At 39.6% G+C, this 26,981-nt stretch overlaps 1 protein-coding gene across 1 annotated transcript in view; it reads left to right on the top strand.

The window, feature by feature from the left end:
* GRID2 (glutamate ionotropic receptor delta type subunit 2) overlaps nucleotides 1-26,981 on the top strand; it is a 738,061-nt gene that overhangs the window by 614,471 nt on the left and 96,609 nt on the right. The window contains exons 12-13 of the mRNA XM_075090836.1: nucleotides 13,130-13,268; nucleotides 24,092-24,287. Coding sequence (XP_074946937.1) covers nucleotides 13,130-13,268; nucleotides 24,092-24,287 — 335 coding nt within the window. The remainder of the gene's footprint in view (nucleotides 1-13,129; nucleotides 13,269-24,091; nucleotides 24,288-26,981) is intronic.

Raw genomic sequence — 26,981 nt, 5'->3', positions numbered from 1 at the left:
TCTGTTGAGTGGGAGTGCTTGTTGTTCATGCCTAGATATACTTGCTAATAGAACATTTTTAGGTATAAGCATGCATTCCATTCTTACAATAGCTTCTTTCATTTCTATATCTATCCCCAAAGAAGAAAATCCTCACTATCCAGTAAAGTAATCTTTGAAGTCGCTTTTCACTTCTAAAAAAGCCTGAGTTGTGATCTTATGCAGAGTGATAGCTGGTTTGCAGTGAAAACCAGGTTATTCAACTTTCGAACATAAACATTTGTATTAGTGATTTTCATCCATAAATGACATTATAGTGTCATTCTCAGTGAAACTTAAAAAAGGATGAGGGTTTTCTTCTTTGCTCTGTTCACTATGAACTGTCATAGTATTACTTTAGGTCGAGTTTGAGATCACTGTGATAACAACATTACAAGATGTACCTGAAGTGGAATTTTAGTCTAAATTTTAAAATGTGTTATTTAGGAACATAATTAGAGCTCCTACATTAGTGATGATTGAATTCCATAAGGTTAGGAGTTCATTGCAGAAAGGCACTCTGAAAATTAAAGGATAACTAGAATTAGTAACATGAAAACTGAACTAATGTATCCGAGATGCCTGTGATTCTCTTTCCTCTAAAGTGGTCAGGTGCCATTCTGCAGTGATGGATGCTTGGAAATCTTGCAAGAACAGATTTATAAAGCTTTTCATAATGCTTTGAAAGTTCAGGCAAAAAACTCTCTTTCAGTATGTGATCTTTTTTAAAAATTCCCCTCACCCCAAAAATCTGGAGTCACAGAGATATTTAGGGGTTAAAAAAAAAAAAGATTATGGAGAAAAGTACCTGTCAAAAGACACAGAGTATTTTCTGGAATTATTGTTTGTCCTTATGATCTCACTCAATTGTCTTTTGTTTTGCTTGGTTCATAGTCGCTCAGTTTCAGCCAAAGGGGACGTTTTCTCCCTCATGTTCGTAATGTCCTCTCTGACAGACTTTTAGCTAAAGCAGCACTTTAATACCTCATTAATGACGTTGTTCAGTTTAATGTTAATTGTACATACAGATGGCCTGTTTTCAGTCCATTGTGCACTGTTCTTTCTCCCCTCCCGGAAGGTTCTATGTACAACGCTGTCAGTAGCCTATGGAAAGGCCGCCACTATGCAACCTGTACATGACAGTTAGCTTCTTAGCCCCTTATGAATATGTACCATAGATAATAATTGTGGTTGATTGCTTGAGGCTTTACAGCATTTGTACCCAGCCATTAGTAATAGAGAGATTGGGTCTCAGCATCTCTTGACATCTAATCAGAAAGTTGGCAGTGTGCAAGGTTATTTGTTAAGATTGGGTGACAGTATTCTCTAAAATAATAGCTAGCGTATATCATTTTGATTCATTCCCAGTGGCTGCAAATAGTGCCTTTATATGGGCATGATATCTGGTGCAATCTTAAAGCACACATCACAGCCCTATAGAAGAGGATCTCCAGAAGCTCCTTGTGTTTGTTACACATGCACATTGAGCTCTAGTCTACGTTTGCCTCCCTGTGTGTATGTTTATAATTATATCATGTAAAATTATTGTCCTATGTTGTAAAACTGGCAATAAAAGATTAACCAGTCAGAGCTTCTGAGCAAACAGCTGTTAGTAAAACTGCTAGGTTTACTGCACAATTATTTATGATTATGTAATTGACTGGTACTGTATTGGGTAACCCCAAAATTAAATTTGCGACCCTGCTAAGTCTTCTGATGAAAGAGGGCATTTCAGCAGCGTTAATACAAGAGATTTTGGCCAACTTACTCATTGGAGGTGCGCAGCAAGCCTCACAGTTCCAGTCTGGTCATAGCTGTAGCAATCAAAATATTTACTTTCAAACATCAAGGTTCGTATGATATTTCAGCATCTGGATATGTGTAGCATAAGTCTAGTAATGCTGCGTCTAAGAGCTCCGAGTAACTTCAGCAAATACAAGTAGACACCTACATCTTCAAAGTTTAGCTGCAGTCATTACTCTTCTTTTGTAAGGACAGCAGAAGAGAAAAATGAAATATACTTTTATGATACATTTTCCAGAACTTTTAGAAGCACTGTAGATCTATCCATCCCCTGTCTCTGTGCAATTATATTGCATAAGTCACTACAATGTATTGGCATTGAATTACTGCACACTATTATTTGTGACATTTTCTTTTATCTGTGATGCACTTTGATTTTCAGTTGAAAACATCATATTTTGCTAATTCTGCAGAAAGATGGGATTTGACTACTGCAAATTTGCTAATATCTGAAAAGTGATTTATTTTGTGGGTCTAGGCTTAAAAGCCAGGAATTAATTCCTATATCTCTTGAAGATTCATACTGTAAATACTACATAATAGAAATGCAAATCTGATTAATATATATTCTTGAAATATCAGCAATACCAGGAGAAGCTAGACCACAGCCATTTGCTATGTGGTGATATGACGTGTTTCCCTTCCCAACTTTTGCCTCATTGTCACCGTTTCAGCCAGATGGGTGGAAAGAAATGACTTATTGTTGGGAAGGGAATTATAAATATACTATAACTAATATGTTCTGCTAACACCATTTTAATCAGGTAATTATTAAAGGACTGTTTGGCCTTTAAGGACATTGATTTAATGGGAATTAATTTAATGATTGAACACTGTTTGTGTAACATTATCATTGCTAGTGATGCAGAAAATTGGAATCTCAGCTCAGCTGGAAAGAGGTTAGACTTTCCATTATCACATTAGATCCCTTTCTTCTGGAATGCAATTATTAGACCCTTTTTCATACTTTCAGTATATATTTAAATGTTTGAGCTTTACCTCAAAAACCCTGAGGAGAAAAAGGAAGTAAAAATGTTCATCATTGTACTGTTCTAATTTTTAATCAGAGGCTTGAATTTCTGTTTAATGTAGCCTTAAACAAAGTCCATTAGATTTTGGTTTTGACTTGCTATTGCTTCTCCCGTGAAACAAATTTTCTCTGTTTTCATTCTCTGCTTTCTTCTCTGCAAACCTGATCATTATGTTTAGGATGAATAGGGGTTTGTTTTATGGAATGGTTTTACAGCTATAAAAAAGCAGCAGCTTTAAAAAGTAGTAGCAGATAAAGCACAGTTCTATCTAGATTATTCTGAGGCTGAATCCTGCATGGTCTGGCCACAGCTTAGGAGTGATATAAAAGAGACTCTGACCCATTTGTTCTCAAAATGGAAATGGCGAACATTATTGAAAGCCTGTATTCAGTACCTGAGGATTAAGGCAGAGTTAAAGCTAACTTTTATAGGTACAACTCCCATTTACCTAAAGGGATGTTGTACCTCACTGCCTTCCTTGATTTGCCCTTAGTAGTGCTATTGTCAGGAAATATTTTTCAGCTTCATGGAGCCTTTAACTACTGTTATGTATAAATTTGATCCAGGGATAAAAAGCGGGCTCTGCATAAACAAGCGATTGGAAGCATGTAGTGAATAGATATGTCTGACAGACTTTTGCAGATAGATTAATTTTCAAACAAAATTTTAATCAAGGATGTCTGTGACAGTTCCTGCTGTATCTTGGCAGAGTTTTACGAGGGAGTCTGGTGGCCAAACGATTAGCCCTCTGTCGCTAGGATGAAGCCGTTGCAGTAGAGACAGCAAGCTGGGCAGGCTTGGTGCTTGCAGACAGAAAAATAACTTGACAACGGAAATAGCAGAAACTCAAACTTACAAACCAGCGGTCAGCCAACACTGTAGTAGGCTGAAATGCTTTGCACAGGGTAGCACTAGCCCTTTCCTCAGTGCTAGAACATTTTCTAGCTTCAGAGAGGAGGGATTCAAAGAACATGACTGAGAATCCTGTATTTCAAGCAAAATAGTTTTTCAGTAGTCATTTGGGCCATCTTTTGGATATTTCTATTTGTCCAGCAGGTTATCTGCTAAGGCCCTCCAACCAGGTTTATGAGATGGGTACACTGGGCAGCACCTTGATGAGGGCTTAGTGACAGTGCCATTTGTCCTTGATTAGCCCCAGCATTTGAAGTCTCAGCATGGGTAATCTCTCTTTATTAATGAGGAAACAGATCTGGGCAATGAGCCTTAGTATGCAATTCAAATGCCAAAGGCACATCCAAACAGATGCACAGCAGTAGCAAATAGAGATTTTTCAGAGGGAGTTTGCAAAATCTGAAACATAACTTGGAGGTCATAACTGGCCAACAGTAACCAAGAGTGACAAGGTAGTGTGGTAATCTCACTTTCAGATTGGAGCTGGCTCATGCCTGGCCTCCTTGGTAGGAGGCTGGAGAGAGCCTGCAACTACCTGCACGAGATTGCGCATATATTCTCAGGTTAGCTGGCTTCCAGAGTTGTTGATAAGGATCTATAAGCATGTATAAGATGCAGCTTCTCAAACAACTTTATAGATCTCAGATGACTAGGGGTGACTTGAAATAAGCCTGAAGGAGGCAAATCCAAACAGATTTCACTCAAACATTTTTAAAAAGCGTGCTAAGGACCTTCCAGGATCACTATTTGTTAATGTGAGTCCTGGAGCAATGGTCAGGTTTAAGAAATCTGACAAAAAAATCTAATGTAAAACCGAAAGACCAAACTGAACCTTCAGCTCAAGTGTTTCTTCCATCTTAATACATGGATGTAACAACTTGAAAGAATTCACAAATATAGACAGACACTTAACAATTCCAAAACATATCACCATTAAAATGTCTGGTGTTGAAGATATATATTCATACAAAACATTAGTATTTCTCAAAAAGTACAACAACAGTCCTTCTCCTCAAAATCATCCAGAGAAAGAGGAAGGCTGTAGAAATAACAGGAAAAAGGAAGCCAAAGCATGACCATGGTAAATACACCGGTGGCGCACACAAAAATGCTTTATAATGTATTGTTGGGAGTCACACCCGAGCCAGACACTAAAGAGTACCTAAAAAGGGAGAATGCTGCTGGAAGCTGATAACAAAGGATATGCAAGGAGATTTTCAGTATAGACAGAGATAGGATATGTTTGGTTTGTCCCTTAAGCATAGTGTTTGACACATAAAGGACTCATGTTCAGCAAAAAGAATAGGCCAGCTATAAACTCAGAAGAGCTCTGATGCTGTTAGAGTAGTCATATGAAAATGTCTCCTCTACCAATTGTATGCTAGGAAGATAGACATCAAAAATTTATCTAATATTTCAAATTGTAAGATTAATGAATACCAATATTTCCACGAGTTTACAATAGCTCCACTAAATTATTTTTATGGTAAATAGAAGAAAATATGAACACTCCTAAATATTTCAACATTTTTAAATGTTTCACATATCTCTCCTGAAGTAGTTTTTGTTCCTTGTTTACTTCATGTTTATTTTTAGAAAACTAATATATGATAATATCTTGACAATGAAAACCCCAGCTACACATGACTTTTATTATGTTATTTAAAAAAACGTTGCCTGATCTTTTGGATTTGATGGAATCTTTTATAATCACTTTAGTAAAAAAAAATTTTCTTCCAATCCTACTACCTCTGGTAAACCAAAAAAACCAATTCCTATAACTTACTACCTCACATATTTTGAGTATTGTTTCAGTATTAATAGTAATGGTAGTAATAATACCTAGATGCAACACACTCTCTTTGGGAAGTAAGACCTGAAGAAATGTTCCATGTGTGAAACAATATTTCTGAATCTCTCTTTTGATATATAAATTTAAAAGGGAAAAAAATAACAACTACATATTAATAAAAACAAAATGCTAGGGGAGAAACAGGTGGTGTGGTGAATAAAAGCAATAGCTGGCTCTTGAACTTGTCCAGACCTTGTAGAATCTGGCTGCCAGCCCTACCTCATGCTCAGTTCCTTCCCTACTCTCAATCCCCTGCAATCTGCCAGTATTTGCGAGGCTAGGGAATACAGCCACTGATTTACAAGCTTATTTGGAAGGCATTACCAATTCAAGGGGTTGTATTCTCCTGTTGAAGAATATGTGTCGTGCCTGCTGTGGTCAATAGGTGTTAACTTCAGCACACAATGTAATATTACAAACTCAGGTTATGACGTGCCAGCTTCTATGTTATGGAAATGAACGCATTCTGCACAGCTCAAGGAAAAATGGAAAAGTATGGGTGAAAAATGAAAAGAAAGGAAAGAAAATTCATTATAAGAGATTTTCCAACAACTTCCAAGCTGCATTTATTTCACAGCTGGTAGAAATAGGTACAGGCTTCATTGACTGTATTTTTTTTTGTCCTATACTGCATTGAACATTTCCAATTGAAAACAGGAGAGATTTTATATTATCAAGAAAGTTTTCAACAGAACAATAGCAACAGCTAATGCCCTGAAAGATTCTGCCTTTGAAGAGCTCTGCTTTGCAGAGTTTTGTAAAGATAACAGACCTCAGTCAAACTTTAGGTTTTGTTTCTCATGGCAAAAATAGCTGAAATATAAAATGCCTTTGCCTCTTTGTTAATAAAAAGTACTCCCCTTACACCCACTGCCTATTAAATGTCCCTTTCACAAAGAAAACGTAAGACATACATTGATCTAAACTGTTTGCAACAGAACTCTACACATTATATTAGTGCAAATGGAAATTGCAGATGCACAGCATAATTGATGTGACTGTTCTAACAAGCTAAAGGCTAAACTGCAGCCAACTCCCAGTCTTTTGTGGTTTTTTTTTTCCAAAGGCCAATAATTCACTGGCTGTGGACAGAGTATCTGCAAGAAAAAGCAAAACCAAAACCTGTCTCTGGATAACCCACCCTGTTATTTCTTCACCTTCCTTTTCTAAGCACAATCAAGATCCTTGCTTTCAAGTTTCATAGTATTAGAGTTCCTCAACAAAACAGTCTCATTTAACACCCTTTTCATGGTTCCCAAAATTATCTGAAAAATATCTGGCTAAAGCTCCTTACACAGGAATTCAGCTCACTGCAGACGCCTAGCAGAGACTATTGCAGGTTAAATGACTGAAATTTGACAAATTTATTTGCAACTGAGATTACATTCTTAAAGTGAGAATGGTAGGATAGCCTTGATGGTAAGCATTGGTGACAAACTGAGTTTTGACTATAATAAGAACCTAGTCTTTGGGATTTCCCTGGCAGCTGTGGTTATCACACATAGCAATTGCAAGCCGTGATTCTTGTAGTGTCCTTCCTGTAGGAGACAGGCAGTCTTCACGTCCAAGCCTCTCTCTTCACATATGGAGTAGCTGCAGCAGACTCCCAGTCCAGCAGAAACATCATTTAGTAGAGTTATCAAATACAGGGCATTGAATAAGGGTGGTTTATGGCTTTTCTCTGTGTAGGTGTTTCTAAATTTCAATAATTAATCTTCAAAAGACATTGTTCTGAATAATCAATTCCAAATTTTCTCAACATTGTGCGTTCTGTGCTGCTGAGCTGTTTGCTTTAGTAATAGTAAAAAAAATACTTTTGAGCTGTTAAGCAAATGTGTTTTATTTATAAATATTGTGCATTCCCAGTGAAGTTGTTAAATCAATATTAAATCAGAGAGAGACCTTATCTTGCACATTTAGTGCCTGGACGACTAGTAACAAAAATTGCATCACTTTTCAGCAAGATGGCTGCCACTAGGTTTGATCTCAGAAATACAAACTGCAGATAAAACCTCTCCAAGAGGTGTTTCACCATTTCTTTTTGTCCACAAAACAGAATTTTTTCTCTTTCTTTATGAAACAATTTCATAGTTCTGGACTACGCAGATGAACGTGGTTTTTCTTCAAGCAAACAAGTGACAAATTCCTGAGAACAAAAAGTTTGGAGAAGCCGCCTGTGCATTTTGAATCATTCAAATTCAGTCCAGGATTATAGAATACCAAGATCTCACCAGGCTGTGATCCTCAATTTCCCTGTTTTGCCCATTTCTCTCATTTCATTTCTCCTCCTTGCCTGTGATCCTCTCTTGCTATTTTTTACTTGAAGAAACCTTTAAACTTACTGCTAACAAGGGAGAATAACTTCAAAGGTACTAGAAAACTGTATGGGAATTGCATAGGTTCACATTTTGTCTCCCAAGGTGGGTTTTTCTGATATTTAGATCTGTCATAATTATACATGATATAGGTTGGATTGTCAAGACAATGCATTATTTTTCTTACCTTCTGATATTTAGCTTGAAGCACTTGAAAAGAAATGGGAATAAACAAAAATTCATAAGATAAGTTGCAATCTAAGCCTGTCATCTGAAGTAGGCCTGCATTAAACTGGTCTAGGATTGATGAAGGAGAGCTGCATTAGATGAGAGTGGGAGGACTAAAAGTAATTTCTTTCACTGTCACTTTGACGGTAATTCAGCTCTTTCAGAAGCCTCCCAATAAGATTGCTTTTTGCTACTTCAGTTTACTCTGGAAAATATCTTTTCCTTCCTGCACATGCAGTTGGAAATTTTTAAAGGCAGATTAGATTTTTGAATTAATTTAGTACACATCAAAAGTGTCAGATTAATTATACTAGGAGCTGTATCCACAACATAGGTGATCTACAGGTAGTGGCATTTTGTGCCACATTATACCCTTCTGCCAATGTATTGGAAGGGCCAAGTCTAAAGAATAATACAGCCTCTGTATTCATACGAAGGCTGTCTCTTAATATGTGTCGTGGTTTAGCCGGCAGCTCAGCCCCACACAGCCGCTCGCTCACTCCCCCACCGGTAGATGGGGGAAGAGAATCAGAAGGGTAACGCTCGTGGGTTGGGATAAGAGCAGTTTAATAATTAAAATTAAAAGAAACAACAGTAGAAATGCAATGTAAAGGAGAACAACGAGAGGCGCAAAGCCCCGGGGGAGGGGGGAAGGGAGGGCACAGGGGGAACGAACCGCCGGAACAAACCGCACGCGCCGCAGCCGACCCGACGCCGCGCCGCCCCCGCGCTGCCACTGCCCCCCCCCCCCCCCCCCCCCCCCAATATACTGGTCATGGTGTCACGTGGTACGGAATGAACCTGCCATTGGCCAGTCGGGGTCAGCCGCCCCCACCATGGCCCTGCCCCTCCCAGCCCCCCCCCGCCACGCGGCAGAGCGCGGGAAGCTGGAAAGGTAGCCGACCCCCACAGTGAGGAGAATTAACCCCTTCTCAGCCAAAACCAGCACAATATGACAAAGCAACTCCAGGACTGCTGAGTGTCTTCCTTGATTTTGATTTGTTTCATGAGTGGAGCTCAGTATTTTTAAGTGTTGTTTGGCATGCTGCAACAGTAGTGTTCTTAGTGTAACCATACCCACATGTTAACTCCCATGGATGAATTTTGCTATAGAAACGAGGTGCAATAGGATAGATTTTACTCTGGTCGCCAATGTGTGTTTACATGGCCCCAGGTGGTCTCCTTTGCCATTAGGGGTTATTAAGCTTTGCTGGTACCATATGAAAGACAACAGCAGGGACAGACTTGCTTTATCATCTTGGTTCCCTCCTCTCATGCATTGTGTGTCCTGTGCGTAGCCCCTCCTAACTAGAATATGCTGCCGTCCATAAAGGTATCCATACAGTTGAAACTCATACTAGATATTGGGAAGCAGAGCCCTGGGAAGTTTACATGCAAGTCCCTTCTGCATTCTAGTCCTTTTTCATGGTAATGTTAATAGAAAACCAATGATTGATGCTCTCCTGGATTATTTGGTACTCTTCTGCACTGAGAAAGCATGTAAATTTGGACTGAAAAAAACTCTGGAAAGTTTTATCCCTAGAAACAAAACCGGGGGAAAGGGACTGAAGAGGTTTCTTAAGGTGAGCTGTCATTGTGCGCTAAGTGTTTTAGCAAACAGTGCAATACAACAAGACTGTATAGCATTAAGTCTCCTAATACATGCCAAAGAAATGATGCTATGGCAGTAAGAGATCTCCTTTGATTTTTGTTTGTTTCTTTCTTTCACTAGCAGAGGTGGAGCACCCTGCCTGTACTGCTTAAGGATCATGCACATATGCAGTTGCAGTGTCAGTACTGCTTTAGAAATGGTGGTTTAAGAAGCGTCAGTGCAAAGATTTTTAGAGTAGGGGCAGAAGTGATGAATGACTTTGATATGTGTTTCTTGTACATGTACTTGGATGCAAGCTTTGTCCTCAAGCTTAATTTATTGACTGCTGATATACAAGGTGCAACTGTGAATTAGGAACAAGACTTCACAAACATCTGGGTGAACTAAAAGCACTTGGAATTACCAGCACCCACAGTTTTTTAAAGTCTGTTGGTAATGTGAGTGTTAAAAAAGAAAAGTAACAGTGAATAGTTGGGACAACCTTACCAGTGTATGGGAGAACTGCACTGTATGAACATGGGGAACACTGTGGCTGAGGGGTCTCTGGTGGCTTTCATGGTCACTTGTGGCATAGCATCTTCTCTTGAAAACCAGAAGGCAGATGTGTGACTTTCAGTGGTCCTCTCTTTTCTGAGATTTAATTTAAATAAAAAATATGAGAACCTAAAGTTTTACTCATTAAGCTGAAATATGAAAATACAAAGATGTCCAGGGGATCATTGGCTTTTTCTCTATCACTCTACTCAGCTGAATTCAATACAAAGATTATCTGTAGGGATCAGCACCTGAAAGTTTACAAGGACAAACAGCCTGTTCCAATAAATTGATATAGCTGTCTGCTCTTTTCATTTTTATTAAAAATCATTTAAAAATTAAATATTCCAGCGACATTGAAAAAACTTGTGAAGTAAAATATTCTATTAAAAATAATTCAAAATTTATGCAGGAGAAAAAACCAAATCTTCAGATGATGAAGTTAATGTTTATCTTTGAAAGTCCTTATATTGAAATAATATCTCGCAATCTAACTGGTAGATTCTTATTTCAGATAATTACATGGCATCTTGGAAATAAAAGGAAACTTATTTCTAACTGAGCAGGTCTAATACAGATTTTGTCTTTCAATACTGGAATTCTTAAAAGGCAAAGGGTATCAATACTTACATACCAAAAATATACATGAATGGAGCCAGTTATTATTTAACATATAGCACAACCCCACATCAAGGAAGTAGGAAAAAAGCTTCAAATTTGTTTATTGTATGGTGATGCAGAGTTCCCAATACTTTGTATAGGTAGGACAAACTTTGAACAAAACAGTAAGGTGATCCTTCATACTCAAGCATTGATTAAATATCTAGTTTGTGTACATAATTGAAAATTATTTGTACTTGGAATGAGAATAATTGTAACTCATATTCCTATCAAGCCTACTTTCTGGGGAAATGTGAAGGAGTTTTTACGTAAGTGAAGATCCAGCACAAAATATTTGCAGATCATAGAATCATAGAGTCATTAAGGTTGGAAAAGATCTCTAGGGTCATCAAGTCCAACCACCAAACCAACACTACCAGGCCTCCTAAACCATGCCCTCAAGTGCCACATCTACACGTCTTTTAAATACCTCCAGGGATGGTGACTCAACCACCACTCTGGGCAAGCCTGTTCCAGTGCCTGACCACTCTTTCAGTAAAGACATTTTTCCTAATATCCAACCTAAACCTCCCCTGATGTAGCCTGAAGCCATTTCCTCTCGTTCTATCACTAGTGACCTGGGAGAAGAGACCAACACCCACCTCACTACAACCTCCTTTGTAGACAGTGATAGAGTCTCCCCTCAGCCTCCTCTTCTCCAGGCTAAACAACCGCAGTTCCCTCAGCCACCCCTCATAAGACCTGCTCTCCAGAGCCTTCACCAGCCTCGTTGCCCTTCTCTGGACATGCTCCAGCACCTCAATGTCCTTCTTGTAGTGAGGGGCCGAAAACTGCACACAGTACTCGAGGTGCGGCCTCACCAGTGCCGAGTACAGGTGGATGATCACTTCTCTACTCCTGCTGGCCACACTGTTCCTGATACAAGCCAGGACGCTGCTGGCCACCTTGGCCACCTGGGCACACTGCTGGCTCATGTTCAGCTGACTGTTGACCGACACCCCCAGGCCCTTCTCCACCAGGCAGCTTTCCAGCCACTCTTCCCCAAGCCTGGAGCCTTGCATGAGGGTTTTGTGATGTGACCAAGTGCAGGATGATTGAATCTGTAGCAAAATGCTTTTGCTCTTGAAAATCCCAGCTATTGTAGCATCATAAGATTTTACTTCTGAGAAAGCTACCTAAAATATAATGACAACTTTTCAAATTGCTGGGTATAGTGGGAGACGAAACAGGTAAACATCTTAAGCTGTTGACTGTGGGTGGCTGCTGCATTCACCTATCCACCCTAGTTTCTTGTAGCTGTGACAAAATTTATACTGCAAACAAAATGGGTACTTTTTTAAAATAATGAATTTTCCTTCATCTAAAAATCTGTGGTTCATATGGTTTTAACTGAAGGACTTCTTTCAGACTCTGAACTAGTGTGTTTTGGGGGCAGGTATTTGAATAAAAAATAATGTTTTTCATGGCTTGCTAAACTGGGCTCTGTTCACACAGCAACACAGCAGAGGTGTTCTGCAGCTCTTGGTAGATTTAATTGCTGCTAATGTTTTGTTTGCATGGCAATATATTTTGATTTACTTGATTGTTAGTCAGATTGATCATTTGATTTAAAAATTTAATTTTAAAGGAAAGCAACTACAGGAATACAAAACAATATTGCATTCTTCTTCAATACATGTGATTTATTTTTTTTTTTGCACATCCATGTTCACTTCCAGCAAGTTGTACACATACTATGGCTCTCTCAAACATTTTCCTGCCTACAGCACTGTAAAAAATAATTGTGTTTTGATGAGGTTTTTTTAAAGTTTCTGTTTTCGAGAATGCAAGAAAAACTTAATTAAGGTTTCTAGATAAGGTCTTTAAGGGAAGAACACTGTAAGAATTTACCTTTGCTCTTTTTGTTCTGAAATCTTGAAGTTTATTTCCATTACTGGACAGGACTGGCAGATGAATTGCAATTAAAGGCACAATAGCAAAAGAGATTAAATACAGTCATGATGGCTGACAGTGTGCGCTTCCTTCTGTACTTTTCATTGCATAGGAAGTGTGGCTCCAAGTCCTGCTCAGTTTACTATATCAACCTGCTTTAGTAGAACCTTGCTGACCTTGGGGCCCAGTTCTCCTGAACGTTTCACGAGCAATGAGGATCTGGGTTTCCTTCTGCCAAATGAAAATTCTTGCTTTTCCTTCTTCCCCACAGGAGGAGAGGTTCCATACACAACCCTGGCAACCCGACTGATGATGGGGGCTTGGTGGCTTTTTGCTTTGATTGTCATCTCCTCCTACACAGCAAACTTAGCGGCTTTCCTCACCATCACACGCATTGAGAACTCCATCCAGTAAGTCAATAAAGAATGAACTGAGGGAATGGAGGGTGAACATATATATACGTGTATAGAGCGGTATGAACGTTCTACTTAAATGTGAGAAAGGGAGAAATTTTTATCATCCTGAGAAGTAGTTTGGAAGCTAAAAATATAACAATATACCACAGACTTCCAGTCTCTCTGGAGACACTTTGTCTTTAGGACTGGAATTGTTGGCCACTGGCAGACACTTTTCTGTGGCACATATACATACCTATGCATGCACACATACATATTTTGAAAGAAGCAATTGAGTTTAAGATAACCAGTGTATCAGTATTTGAAATGGGAAAGTATAAATTGTTGCTGTGTGTTTTCAGGCTGTGCTTTCCATTCAAATGCATCCCACAGTACTTGTGTTCTAACACTTTGATCAGGAGAAGCCCAATGCTTCTTCAGTGTATGGGGAGCTCGGAGCTGAATTCACCTTTTCTTGCCAAGGCAAAGATATGTTAATAGCAACAAACACTAAAAATTCACTTACCGGTCATTCTTGCTCCTTCTGCTCCCAGGTGCTCTCTTACTACATTAACAGATCACATTGTTCTCTTTTTTCTGTCTGTTTGGTTTTGTTTCATGCCACCCTAACATGAATGTCCTTGTCTTCTCCTGGTGACCTGCTTTTCTGCCACATCTTCCAGTCCTTTTTATCAGATCCTCTCATCTCTCCATACCACAGGAACCTTTCTAGGTCTCCTATCCTCTTGCTCTGCCCTTTTGTTCTCCAGCCTCTTCTCCTTCAGCAAGCTGGATGCTGAGTTATCCTCACTCCCACTGCTCCAGTGACCCCCACGACCCCCAAATCCTTCCTCTTGGGTCAAAGCAGAGACTAGAAAATACAGTGAAGTATTAGCTAGCCAAGCATTTCAAGGGGCACCTGGCCTTTTTTCAATAGCAGGTTTTTAATCTTGAGGCTGCAATTCCATGAAAGTATTTGAGAGTGACAAAGTAAGCCTTTCCCATAGCTCCTTCTTTGCAAAAATGATAGAGAAGCACGTTCTGCTGTATTTCTTCCTCCAGAAGGTAGAAGGCCAACCTTCAAGTGAGGCTCAATGCTGACCCTAGGGAAAAAGCCGTTTTCCCACTCCAGTTGTTGGTTCAAGTCCCTGCCTTCTGTGTATCATAACCTAAGGTCTTGCTGCCTCTGGTTCATCTGCTTTCCACATCTCTGAAATGTCCCCGAGACAGTGAGCCACTAGTGCAGACTGGACAGGGGGAGCCTTGGCCTCCTGTGAATTCAGAGGTTATGTTCAAGCGTCACTGTATGTCAGCCAATCACCACGGTCTCACTAAGTCACTTATCCTCTAGGTGAGGATTTTCTACATATTAAAACCAATCCAGGCTTTAATAGCACATGGACAAGTAAATGTCTGCAATAGCAGTCAAGTTTGTTTTTAAAATTGAAAGTCAAAGCTCAGACTCAAGAGCAGAAGTAGCCCCCAGTTTGAGTGCATGGTTATCTCCTGACTCTCCCCACTAGGACCATCTTGCACTTCATAAACCCTTTCTCTTTCTCCCTGCTCCTTGGGTGAGGGGTGGAGGAGTTGGTGTCCCGGGGCACGAAATGCCCAAGCAGTGCCCATCTTTATTTGTTTCCAACTGGAAATGAAGTGTCTATGGTTGTTTTCCCTCTTTTCTGGGCTAACAACCTCAACAGTTTCACCTATTAGAGGGCTAAGCACTCTAAGACAGATACATGTAAAACAGACTAAAATCACCTGAGCAAATCATTCCCCTGCCACAGTTGTATTACCAGTTAAATTAGGTTATCACTTTCTTTTGAGATCTGAATAACAGACTTTGAGATCGTGGAGTGCTGCAGGGGTATTTTGATACAACCCAACTGTGTGACTCAGTAGTCCCAATTATAATCCCTTCACAACTTATAGAGGAGTAAAACAATACTCTGCATCGATGTTTGTCAGCATTGATGCTAAGGTTTTGAGGGAGGGTGATTTTTTTTTTTTTCACTTTAAAAAGCCTTACATTTAACTAGGGAGTGTGAAGAAACAACATGGGAATTTGTACATGGAAAGTAAATAATAATGATATAGTCAGTCATTCGGTTTGTCCTTACAAATATGAAATATGCCTCTGCATCCTGCTTTGAAGTTATGTCCCTTCTAGTTTTGAAGTAGTCCAGAAAAATGTTCAAATTACCATGACAAATGCCTGAGTTTTCTTATCATGTGTAAAAAATAATAAAATATATCCAAACTATAATTTAATACATCTTCAGCTTTTTCTTGCAGTTTATTATGATGTCACTAGAAAACCCTCAGTGGAATTCTGAGGTTATTATATGCAGTTGGGACTACAATGGTCTTTGTGCTGTATTATTTATGGGCAAAGTCACTGAAATGTTTTATTCAGGAGAAAACGTTACAGCTGGAAAGCTCCTGGAATGAAAGAATGAAGACATTTTTCAACAGCGCTTGCAGCTTAAAAATAGAGTAATTAGATGTGTTAAGTATCCATTAGGGAATGAAGTTATCCTAACTGTGGTGGGAGCGTGAAACTTTAGTTTACAAAACTGCCAGAATTGGAACTCAAACCAGCACGTATGAGAGAGGCTGTTTGTTTACCGTGCTGAATTACTGCAAAGTGGGAAACATGAATAAGCAACAAAGAAAAAAGCTGATGCTCTTTTTTTATCAGATCAAATTGTACCTTGGGGAGCTTTGAAGGCCAGAATGGAAATGAGTTTAAGTATTTAAAGAAAATAAACCAGATTCTGCTTGTAGTGCTATCCAGCCAACTTCAGAGAAGTCAGAAAAATGAAAGAGATTGAAGTCAGTGGGTTTGCACAGATGTAACAAGTAGTTAATAGGTTTTCATTTCAGATTTCCAGCTAGCATCAGATATTACAGTGTATTGTTGAAGGTACTGCCCTTGTGGCATCTTTTATGCAAGATAGGAGGATTCAAGCAGCCCACAGCACATTTCATTTCCATGAAACATTTTGGAGTTACTGCATTTCAGTTTTTGGATGTGTAGCCAGTTGGTGTTCAGAGCTCTTGCAGCTTCCCTTTCTTGGCTGGTATGAAGGTTGAGACACTCTTCCTAGTCAGTGCCTCATCCAGAACCCTATTTTGAGAAGAAAAATTTACAAAGGTTTGATAGGCAATGCACTAGGGAGGACTAGTGAAATGTTCCCTTTCCCTAGAAAATCTCCAAGTAGAACTTTGCTGTATAACCTCACTTGAAGTGGATGGAATTTGTTCTCTGCTTCAGTGATTAATCTGGATGAAATAGTTACAATTTTTAAATTAACTTAGAGGAACAAGAAGAATAGGAGTGGGTGTTAATCACCTTTCCCAAGCAAACGGCTACTCTTAATACCTTTGGGAGCTCAGCTTTTCATCTTCTGCCAACAGGCAGTATCAGGAGTAAAGGCATGCAAGTCATAAAGTAGTTCCTAGATGCATCTTTTGTTCACATTGCAGATGACATTTAAATCAAGAAAGTCAGCATTTCAAATGCCAAAACATTGTGGCAGCAAAGCATAATTTCTATGATCCTTAAATCTTTAGATCACTGTCTCAAATGCAATATGAATGAATAATAATAGAGTGGCATTTCTTGGTAAATGCCAAATAAATTTGGAGGTCTCCTGCTATTTCTTGTAGGTGCTGATGCTGTGCGTTTCATCACTGAGCCAGTATTGCCATTACTGTGTTTTATGATTCCTTTAGGACAGAATTAGAGTACATTGGCAGAGACTGATTTTACTCAGTCTGCTGCACTGCACTCTTTCCCTGGGTAAAGGAAGGGTGTCACCACCATCTTCCAGGCACTGAAATTTTGCAGAGAAGTTGAGGGGGTGAGGAGGGCAGAGGGGAAACCAAAGGATTTGTCATATGAAAGGCCCATGATAGGTGGTTTCAAGTTTAAATCTAATCCACTGCTAAAAGCGTGGAAGGTTGATTAAGACTTTAGATTGTATGCCCGGGGTGGAGGGAGTCTGCATCTTGTGTCTTCTGTAAAATAAGAAGTTCACTTTATGTTCTCCATGCTATTAGTGTGTCCTGTTTGACAGGTGAGACCTCTGCTTCTGAATAATGGAAGCAGGCCTTTTGTCATCCTTGTTTTGCCTAGTCATTCTTTTCACAACATTTTTCCTAAAACAGGTTTCACTTGAAGCTAAGATGTCCCCGAGGCTTTAAATAGCTCAATACAACCTATAAATTTTCTGCAAGGGGGATTACACAAGAATGAGGTAATTGGAGTGCTGAAAAACAGAATGTCATTTAACCATTCCTCTAACATGGTTCACCCAGATCTTCAAACTGTCTAGCAAGCAGTGTTACTAGTTTCTGACACAGCTGTCACTGCCAACAGTCAAATCTCTTGGCTTACTGTGCCCTGTTCCCTAAGCCTGCCTCTGATTTAATCCTTAATGTCCTAGCAAAAAAGAAGAAAGGCATTGGAAAGCTTTAACTGAATTAGTCATAAATAAAGGCTTCAGTGTAAACCATGACATCCGTTATTTTGTCCTAAAATTTAGTGACTACTTCATACAGCCAGTTCTGTGCTACAATCAAGTCTAACAACATGGCCAGCCTAAATCTACCAATAACCCAGCTCTACAAAGATATTTTGATGCCCAAGCCTCTGACCTCAATGGTATTTAATCACCTAAAAAGGAATTTGGTTATTCCTTTATGGAGCTGACCTTTTGTTTTTATACATTTTCTGTGTAGTTTTTAAACATTTTTGGCTGACATATTTGAACAACATGTTACCAATTCTGTCTAGGATTTGAATTTATAGAAGAAGGTATGCTTTGGGAAAAGAGACATGTGCAAATCCTAATACGATTTTTTTTTCTTTGAGTTGAAAGCAAAGATAATTTTTTAAATTACAAAGTAATTAATTTGTACTAAGTCAGAAAATGGAAGTGACCTGACAACTGCTGCCTGATTAAGGTACAGAACAGTAAACAAAATTAAAAAGTACTGAAAAATACATGTAGGTGTTAATAATTCATCGTCAAATGACTCAATTCATCCTCAGAATAGCCCTATATGGTAATTTGTATGGGAAAGTATTGGTATTATCTCAGTAACTGAAATGAGAAAAAACTTACCATAAAGACCACACATAACATTTTTCCCACAATGCTTCATGAATGATAACCATCAATAAGCTGAACTGTGATCTGACTGCATGGTCACTTCCCTATAAGTAGATTTTTTTCTATATACAGGCTCAATTAAAGGTATTTTATAACAGTTTTTTCAACTATATCTGCTTTTTTATTTCTAAGCACTTTTAGCATTCATTACCTTATTGCTTCTATATTAGAAATTCAAAGAGACAAGTGTTTTAAAATGTGGGATTATAATTCCTTTACTCGTGTTAGATGTGTGCTTAGCTTTGCAGGTATTTCAACTGGGATCAGTAAAACTATCGCAAAATTAAACTCCCATCCTTTGTAGATAATGGTGTTCGAACTTGGGAATCAAAGGATTCCCCGTAGGAGTTAATCAGTTTGACAAACACTTTTTCCGTATTTTGAGATCTGGTTTGGCAGCTGTGTGGTCAGACTGGGTGAGATAGTGAGGCTGGGGATTCATGTCTCCCCTAAATGTATTTGTCTGAGTGGAGAACGAGTTGTTTAATCCAGGAATAAAGGGTACATTGAACAATGTCTAACCTAAAAACCAGGCTGGAGGCAAAATAGTTATAAAAAGTCTTTCTTCTGGAAACAAACCTCAATGGTTTAATAATTTTATTCGTTCTTTCAAGGTTTGTCATTTCTCTCTGTTTTTCTGTACCTTGGCTGCTAGGTTGGGAATGTCGTTCCAGTAGTCTGCAGAGTTGCAGGTTATAAAAACAGTTTCTGAAGGAGGTCATACATATTGTGATCCCATTTGACATATTTGTGTGAGGGGATGAAGTCACTGATGTGATAGGTCTTTTCCACTTTTGCAGCTTGCCTACGCAGCAGCATGCACACCTCAGAGGCTGCAAAACTTCTTTCCTGATTCTCAGTGTAGGGTCAGGTGAACCAAAGCCTGGTTTACTGCTGACAACAGCATTTAGCGCATCCATAGAATTTACACTCATACTTGTCTTGCTCTTGTCCTCTTGCCACCATTTTCTCAGCGTAGAGCAGCTCCTACAACTGCGCAGAGATGCAGAGCAGGGCAGGTGAGAGGCATCCTACGCTAGGGTAGCAACACCAAAAAGCGAAGAACTGCAGACTGTAGTTAATGCCAGATTTGGCAGCTACAACATGCCTTCCTGAAGGCATCAGCATAATTCTCCTCCTTGTTATTTCTCTGCTGGTGATGCCTTTGTGTGTAGTGGCACTCTTGGTTGCTTCTCAGACTGTAGTACATTTCCCATACCCAATCGTAATACACTTCTGGACTAACAGCATGTGTCTTATGTTGGTTTGCCTTTCTGAAAATAACAAGGTTGTTTTTATAGCCACAAGATATACAGAGGAGCTGTTTTTATTTTGTGCTGTTTCTAACTATACTATTTTGTGGCAGCAGCTACACATATCATTTATATACCAGTTAGCAGTAGTATTTCAGAAAATGCTTTGTTTCTTGTTATATGAGAAATTATATGGCTATACAGAGTCTTGGAAAGTAATGATTGCAATTTTGCTAGGTGGTGTCACTAGAAATGGGAGACTCAGTAAATACTTTTTGTATACTTTTCTAGCAATATGTATGACAAATAACACAGCATTTGCAGGACATTACAATATGCATCCTGTGATGGTTTGTTGCACTTCAGAGTACTGCCAGGAGATACAGAAGTGTATTGGTGGCAGCAGCAGCAGTAACACAGAATGGGTGAATATAGTATCCTGTATTTATCTAGTGCCTTTCATAAGTGATGCTTTTGACAGATAGATTGTCAGTGCAACAGTAATACACCTAGTTCTACACAGCACTTTGCCTAATGGTGAAACAGAGAGAAATTCTCACCAAGCCCCACCGCTGCCTACCAGAGTGCCTTTCTGCAAAGCTGCGCCCCAGCCTGGGTTGTTGCACTCCTGTCAGGCCATTCCTCCAGCCTTTCTAGGTCTGCCTGAAGAGCAGCTTGTCCTTGAGCAACAAGCTGGTCCCCCAATGCCATGTCATCTTGCAAGCTTGACGAGAGGGTGCTTACTCACCGCCACCAGGTTATTGCTAAAGACAAGTCCCAGCTTAGACCTCTGTGGTACCTGTTACCAGCCTCAAGGTAAGCTACCCTGTGAGCCTCCTGATTATCCAACCAGGAATTTATCCATCTGGTTTCCCACCCAGACAGACCTAATGACCTGATTTAGATATAAGAATACTGTGGGCGACAGTATTGAAAGGCTTCCTAAGGTTAAGGTAAACGACATCATTTCTCTGATCTTGTCCACAAACCAAGTCATTTTACTGTAGAAGGCAATCAGATTGGTCAGGCATGACTTACCTTTGGTAAATTGATGTTGGCTGTTCCAAGTTAGCTTCTTCTCCTTTATGTGCTCAGAAACGTGCCCTGCGAGGACTCACTCCATGATGTTGGATGACCAGCCTTAACTCCGTAAATCATCTTTTTTTATCTTTTTTGAATACAGTCTGGATATTTTCTTTCTCCAGTGGCCAGGGAGCTCCTCCAATCTCCTTCATCTTTCAAAAATTAAAGCAAGCAGTCTTGCAAGCACATTGGCCAGCTCTCTCAGCACACTTTGATGCAGCCTGCCAGGTCCGTGGACTTCTATGGGTCTAGTGCTGTCAATCAATCCCTGCCTTTCTGGTTGGGATTTACCTGACCACCTACTGCTGGTTGCTCATTGCCTCCTTGAACCCTGCCTCGAGACACAGAGACGTCAGAGACCTTGTTGGGAAAGAGCACGGCAAAGGCGGCACTGAGCACCTCAGCCTTATCTGTGTCTGCTGTCCCCCTCAACAGGTCAACACCTTCCTTGTTCAGCCTTTTAGTTCTGCAAAAGCTCTTCTTGTTACCCTTGAGGTCCCTTGAGAGCATCCACTCTAGCTGAGTGTTGGCTCTCCTAGTGCCACCCAGAGTTGCCAGCAAATGTTTCTAAATTCCTTCTTTGTAGCCTGTCCATACTTCTACCTTCTGTATATTGTTTGATGAGATGAGGACCTTTTGAAAATCATGGGGTTTTTCAGTAATTTCAAAGTGTAATAGATGATTGAATTGCTTTCCTTGGAGAAACCCGCTAAGTGACTATGTCTAATCTTCAGGACTGATCTTGAGAATTTTATTGATTCTTATTTCAGTTTATTTATTTACTAAACATTTTAGTTGCTTACTTTTGTCATTCCCTTGATCACCACTAGAGCCTTTTAAAAATATTTACTGTTTCCCTTTCACACACTGACTATAATGAGGTTTCACATTTTTGCTAACAGCTCAGACATTTCATATTTAATCTTTCAGAACTCATAGGTGTTTGTCTGGACTTGGATGGGCTTTTTTAACTTTTCTTTTTAATTACAAATTAGCCTCAGTACTTATTCTCCTGATACCTTAGTCTACTAGAGTCTCACATTTTTATTCCTAGAAAGGCATGTCTCAGTTAATCCTCTCACAGAAGACCAATATACTTGGTTTCAGGAAAAGCTTCATCTAGCAGCTCACCTTTGATGATCTCACATGTGTACTGATTCTTTGCAGGTTCCCTGCTGCTTATGTTCTTGAAGGAGAATACTGTCTTTCTGTAGAAAGATGAGAGGACTGTGGGAAGTTTAATACCATTAGTTTTTTACTCTTCAAAATTAAATTTATCCCTTCCTTATATATAGTTGCTATATATTATCTGCTTAGAATTTAGGTCTTGTTCAATGTTTTTTTTCTAAGCCCATACATCTGAATTTCAAAGGATTTCTTTTTGACTCATCTAACCTCTAAACCCTTGCCTCTGAGCTCTATTGATTTCTCCTTTTCCTGCTTACTATTGTCTTCAGAGGCATACATATCCTGTGAGATCTGATTACTGTTTTCTCCAATGCCATCCGTGGACCACCTAAGAATTCCCTTTTTTTTCCCCTGTAGGGCCATTTTCACTTGCCTCTGTATTTACATGTTTCAGAAGCACAACTTGGAATTTGATGAGTTTCCTATGTTTGTGTTTGCATTTTTCTGTGGCTGCAATGAGATTTACAGTTTGCTATTGTCTACTTTAAGACAGCACTCAGACCCTTCATTTGTCCTTAGATGTCATCTGTTAGGTTTGTGCAGTTTATACAAAGTTAATTTGTGTCAGGAAAGCTGTAATGCATTTTAGGCACTAGACATATTGCAGTAGTAATTTTGAAACTTTAATGAATGCCATTTAAGAAACAAAGGTACGTGAGAGCAACTCGATAGGACAGGAAAATAAAGGCCAAGAGGTAAGGAGACTTTAAAGTGTTCTAATATACATTTTTAAGTCCAAAGCAAGGTTGACAAAGCCATATTTGGGATGCTGTCGTGGTTTAGCCCCAGTTAGTAACTAAACACCACGCAGCCGCTCGCTCACTCCCCCCACCCCTGTGGGACGGGGGAGAGAATCGGAAGGGCCAAAGTAAGAAAACTCATGGGTTGAGATAAGAACAGTTTAATAATTAAAATAAAACAGTAATAGTAATAATAATAATATAATGAAAAGGGAAATAATGAAACAGAAAGAGAGGTGAAATCTTGGGACGAGGAAAAAAAAACCCAAACAACAAGTGATGCAACCACTCACCACTCACTGACAAATGCTGCTGGTCCCCGAGCTGCGATCACTGTTTCCCCCGGCCAGCCTCCCCTAGTTAATATACTGGGCATGACATCATATGATATGGAATATACCTTTGGTCAGTCTGGATCAGCTCTCTTAGCTGTGCCCCCTCCCCGCCCGGCTTCTTGTCCACCCAGCAGTGCGTGAGAGGCTGGAAAAGTCCTTGACTAGTACAAGCACTACCCAGCAACAACTAAAACATCAGTGTGTTATCAATATAATTCCCATTCTAAGTCCAAAGCACAGCACTATACCAGCTACAGTGAAGCAAATTAACTTTATCCCAGCTAAACCCATGACAGATGCTTTAGAAAATTCTAAACTGGTTAATTTTTCTTGCTTATAGGGAACAGGTAATATGCAGAATAAATAATATGCAGAGTAGAGCAAATTTATTGGCCTAAATGACATGAACCGTGATGAAAAGATGATTTGTGAAACCACAACGGAAATCTTCCTATTGCTGAAAATAATGTAGGATGTGACCTGTTTTGTGTGACAGGTGCACAGCTCAGCGCAGGAATACCACTGAACAGCCGCTCTTCATTGTGTAACCCTGTAGCACTTAGAAGTACTCAGCCCAGGTGCTCAGGGCTAAATTCAGTGCTAGATGCAGGGTTAGCTCTGGTGCCGACAGTCCCGCTCCCCAACAGCAGCGTGTGTGGTGACACCACACCGCACTGTTGTAGGCAGTTTCTTCTGTTGAACTTGCTGCATATGGCTGGAGGGGCTGCAATGCTCCCTTCTCTCCTTTGCCTCTGCTCAAAGGAGCTCTCTGCATTTGAGAGGATCCTCTTACTCCTTCCGTTGTTCTCTTTTCATCCATTTTCATTTTTTCCATCCCTGCCTTTCACTTCATATTCCTCCTTGTGTCTTAAATCATAAAAACAAATTTTCAGCCTCACTTTGTCTTTTAAGAAAAAAAAGCCAAACAAACCAAACAACAAAAAGAAACTGGCTTGACAGCCATCTTCCTATGTGTTGCCCTTTGCTTGCCTGCAGCTCCTTCCTCTTGAAAATGTGGCTTCAAGTCTCCTGTGTCTCTTTTCTTCACCGACAATTAAGGTCTCTCCAGGATCTCTCAAGGCAGACGGATATTCCTTATGGTACTGTCTTGGACTCCGCAGTCTATGAGCATGTCCGAGTGAAAGGGATGAATCCTTTTGAGAGGGACAGCATGTATTCCCAAATGTGGCGGATGATCAACAGAAGTAATGGCTCAGAGAACAACGTCATGGAGTCAACCGCAGGCATTCAAAAGGTACTGGTATGACTTACTTTTTGCTTCCCATTGGAGATGCTCTGCCATAACACCGCATTTGCTTAGTTGTTGCTTTTAACTATAAGGGATGCATTTGCACCCAGATAGTGATCATGTCTGGTACCAATTTCTGCAAGCCCATTGCATCAGCATGGAAGATTGGGACTTCTCAGCTGTGTAGCTTGTTTTCAACCACATTTTAAAATGTGAGTACCAAGAATGTTTGCTCTGAAAAGGATTTATAGGTATGAGAGATGAATGCATTTGTCAGGATGCAAAATGAGAATAGGATCACTGGACTTATAACCCCAGAAGACGTGGCAATGTACTGTACAGAGCTTAAAGCACTTTGGATACAAGACATTGATTAACTTATCTTTGTACACTCCTGACACTGAAAACCTTGGCTTTCAGTTGTAGCTCTGAATCATGTATGTCTTGAGAGAGGCAGGCAGAAAAAATATATCTGGCTTTAAATAAGAGTCTCACAGCCACCTTCTGTAGTGAGTTCAGCATTGGGACAATACTTTGAAAGCAGGAGTCAATTTTGTAGGTATATTTGTGAATGCAATCATTCCCTCTCACGTTTTTGGCTGAAAGCTACAGCTTTTATAAGAAAAGTAGTATGCGAAAGGGTTCAGTATGAGAGTGAATAGGGGTTAATGAGTGACTGTATACAAACTTTGTCCCTTCCATTGTATCTTCATATTCAGAGTTTTAAATCAAATCTGAGAACTGCAATATTTCATAGGTTTTATTTTAGACTTCACACTGTGCATATTAATTAGAGCAAATATCCATGAAGTTGTGCGTTCACTTGTTTTAAGGTTGGTTGAGAGACTTTTAAAAATCCAGATAAACTCTGCCTATTGTCTTCATCAAAACCCATTTTCCAGGAAAACCTGTAATTTCTGGTGTTTTCATACTGGATACAGACACGTTAAAGAATATATTAAAAAATTGTGAAATCACTGGTGATCTCTTGTTAATAAAAGAACTACTAAATAACAAAGACTCTTTGGAGTTTTATAAATCACTAATCTACCCTCTGTATAAATAAGATCATATTCTTCTCCTCTGAAGGACTAAACAGCCTGAAAGAAGAGGCAAGAGAGGCCCCGGGGAACTGCAGTTTTGGAACCCCTTTAGAAAAAGTCATAGGCTAAGAAAGCAAGAAAAAAAGACAGTCTAAAGATTTATTGGCTAGAGAAAATTGCTTTTTTTGAGAAAACATATTTTAGCTCAGTTTGTGAGAGGCTGATAAAGCTAGGTTTTGCCTTTTGTATACAAAAAAAACCCCTGCCCTCCTCCTGGTTTGCCTTCCCAAGTTATACTAAAGGTTTCAGAATAATCAAAAACCAGAGCACGTCAAACACAGCTGTGTTGAATAATGGCTTTTAGCTGAAAAAAAACACCAGTGTATCATGCTGGCAGGTAATTCCAGATTACAGTCTTTGATTTCTCATTCCTGGAAATATGGCAGTTGCTGTCTTAAAACCTACAAAACCAGAAATATCTGGATTCTTTAATTTCCCATGCCTCTGCTTCCCAGGAACAAGCATTTGGAAATTATAGCGTTGAAAAGCCAAGTTGCAGCATGTGAGTAAGCCTACCACCCTCCAATTTTAAAATATCAATGGGCTTTGGCCCAGTTCTAATGAACATACACATCCATCTACGTGTATGCAGTTTCTCCCTTTCTTTCACCTTACAGCAAGAAATGACACAGAAAAAGATTATTTGCCAGCTGCTGTTCACACAGAAGGTTTTGGGATACTGCATTTGGCCTGCTCAGGAAAAAAAGGTGGATGAAGAATGTGATGTTAAAAGCTAGGCTTCGGCAAGGAAAATTAATATTTAAAAAGGTAACTGATAAGAGGCAGAGATTATAATCTCTGTAAAATGGTTTAAAAAGAAAAGAAAACATTTCAGAGGAAATAATTCATGGGTCCCCTCGGCCTGTTTATATACTTTGTAATGTTCTTCAGGGTCTTGAACGAATTTAACTGGCCACATCAGAGCTATTAACTCAGCCAGATTATAACTCTGGACAAGGTAAGCCAGCAGGTCTCCCTCTGTGCTTCATTTTGTTTCTACCATTAATCAGCGCTAAAGCATGACTGAATAGCAGTTTGTCCAAACTCTCTGAGGCCGTTACCCCAGCACACGCTCCTGGAGCGCCACATGAAGGCTGAGACTTAATGAGTGCTTCCAAATGGGCACAGGGAAAGGGATTTCCACTAGGCTGCCTAACGACCATGAAGGGCCTGTGAGAGGAGAGACCAATGCGGGAAAGAGGTGTGCAGGGTGTTATGGATGCGGTGGACATGCTCTTCTTTAACAACACTCCCTGCTGCACCCTTTCTGAAGTTAAATGGGGTTTGCAAGAAGCCATCGTAGAAGAGGCTTTGCCAAACTTTTTTTGTTATATCTTAAAAGTAGTTTTATCTTGCTTTTACAGTGGAGCTGGCACTCTTCTTATTTTGAGGAAAGTAGCAGTTTAATACTAATGTATATATAAACAAGGGGAAGGGGAGGGGGATCAACCGCTGATTTACTCATCACATCATCCTGCTTTCTCAGCAGGACTGCACACTTACCGTACCAGTGACTTCATGGGGAATGGCACCTGTGTGAGTGAAAATACAATACAGCCAAATGACAATGATTGCATAGTCCCATTTTGCATCAGGC

The sequence above is a fragment of the Phalacrocorax aristotelis genome, chromosome 4, assembly GCF_949628215.1.
Source record: "Phalacrocorax aristotelis chromosome 4, bGulAri2.1, whole genome shotgun sequence".
NCBI lineage: Eukaryota > Metazoa > Chordata > Aves > Suliformes > Phalacrocoracidae > Phalacrocorax > Phalacrocorax aristotelis.
The sequence above is the reverse complement of the archived record's forward strand: the minus strand, read 5'-3'. Positions and strand labels throughout refer to the sequence as shown.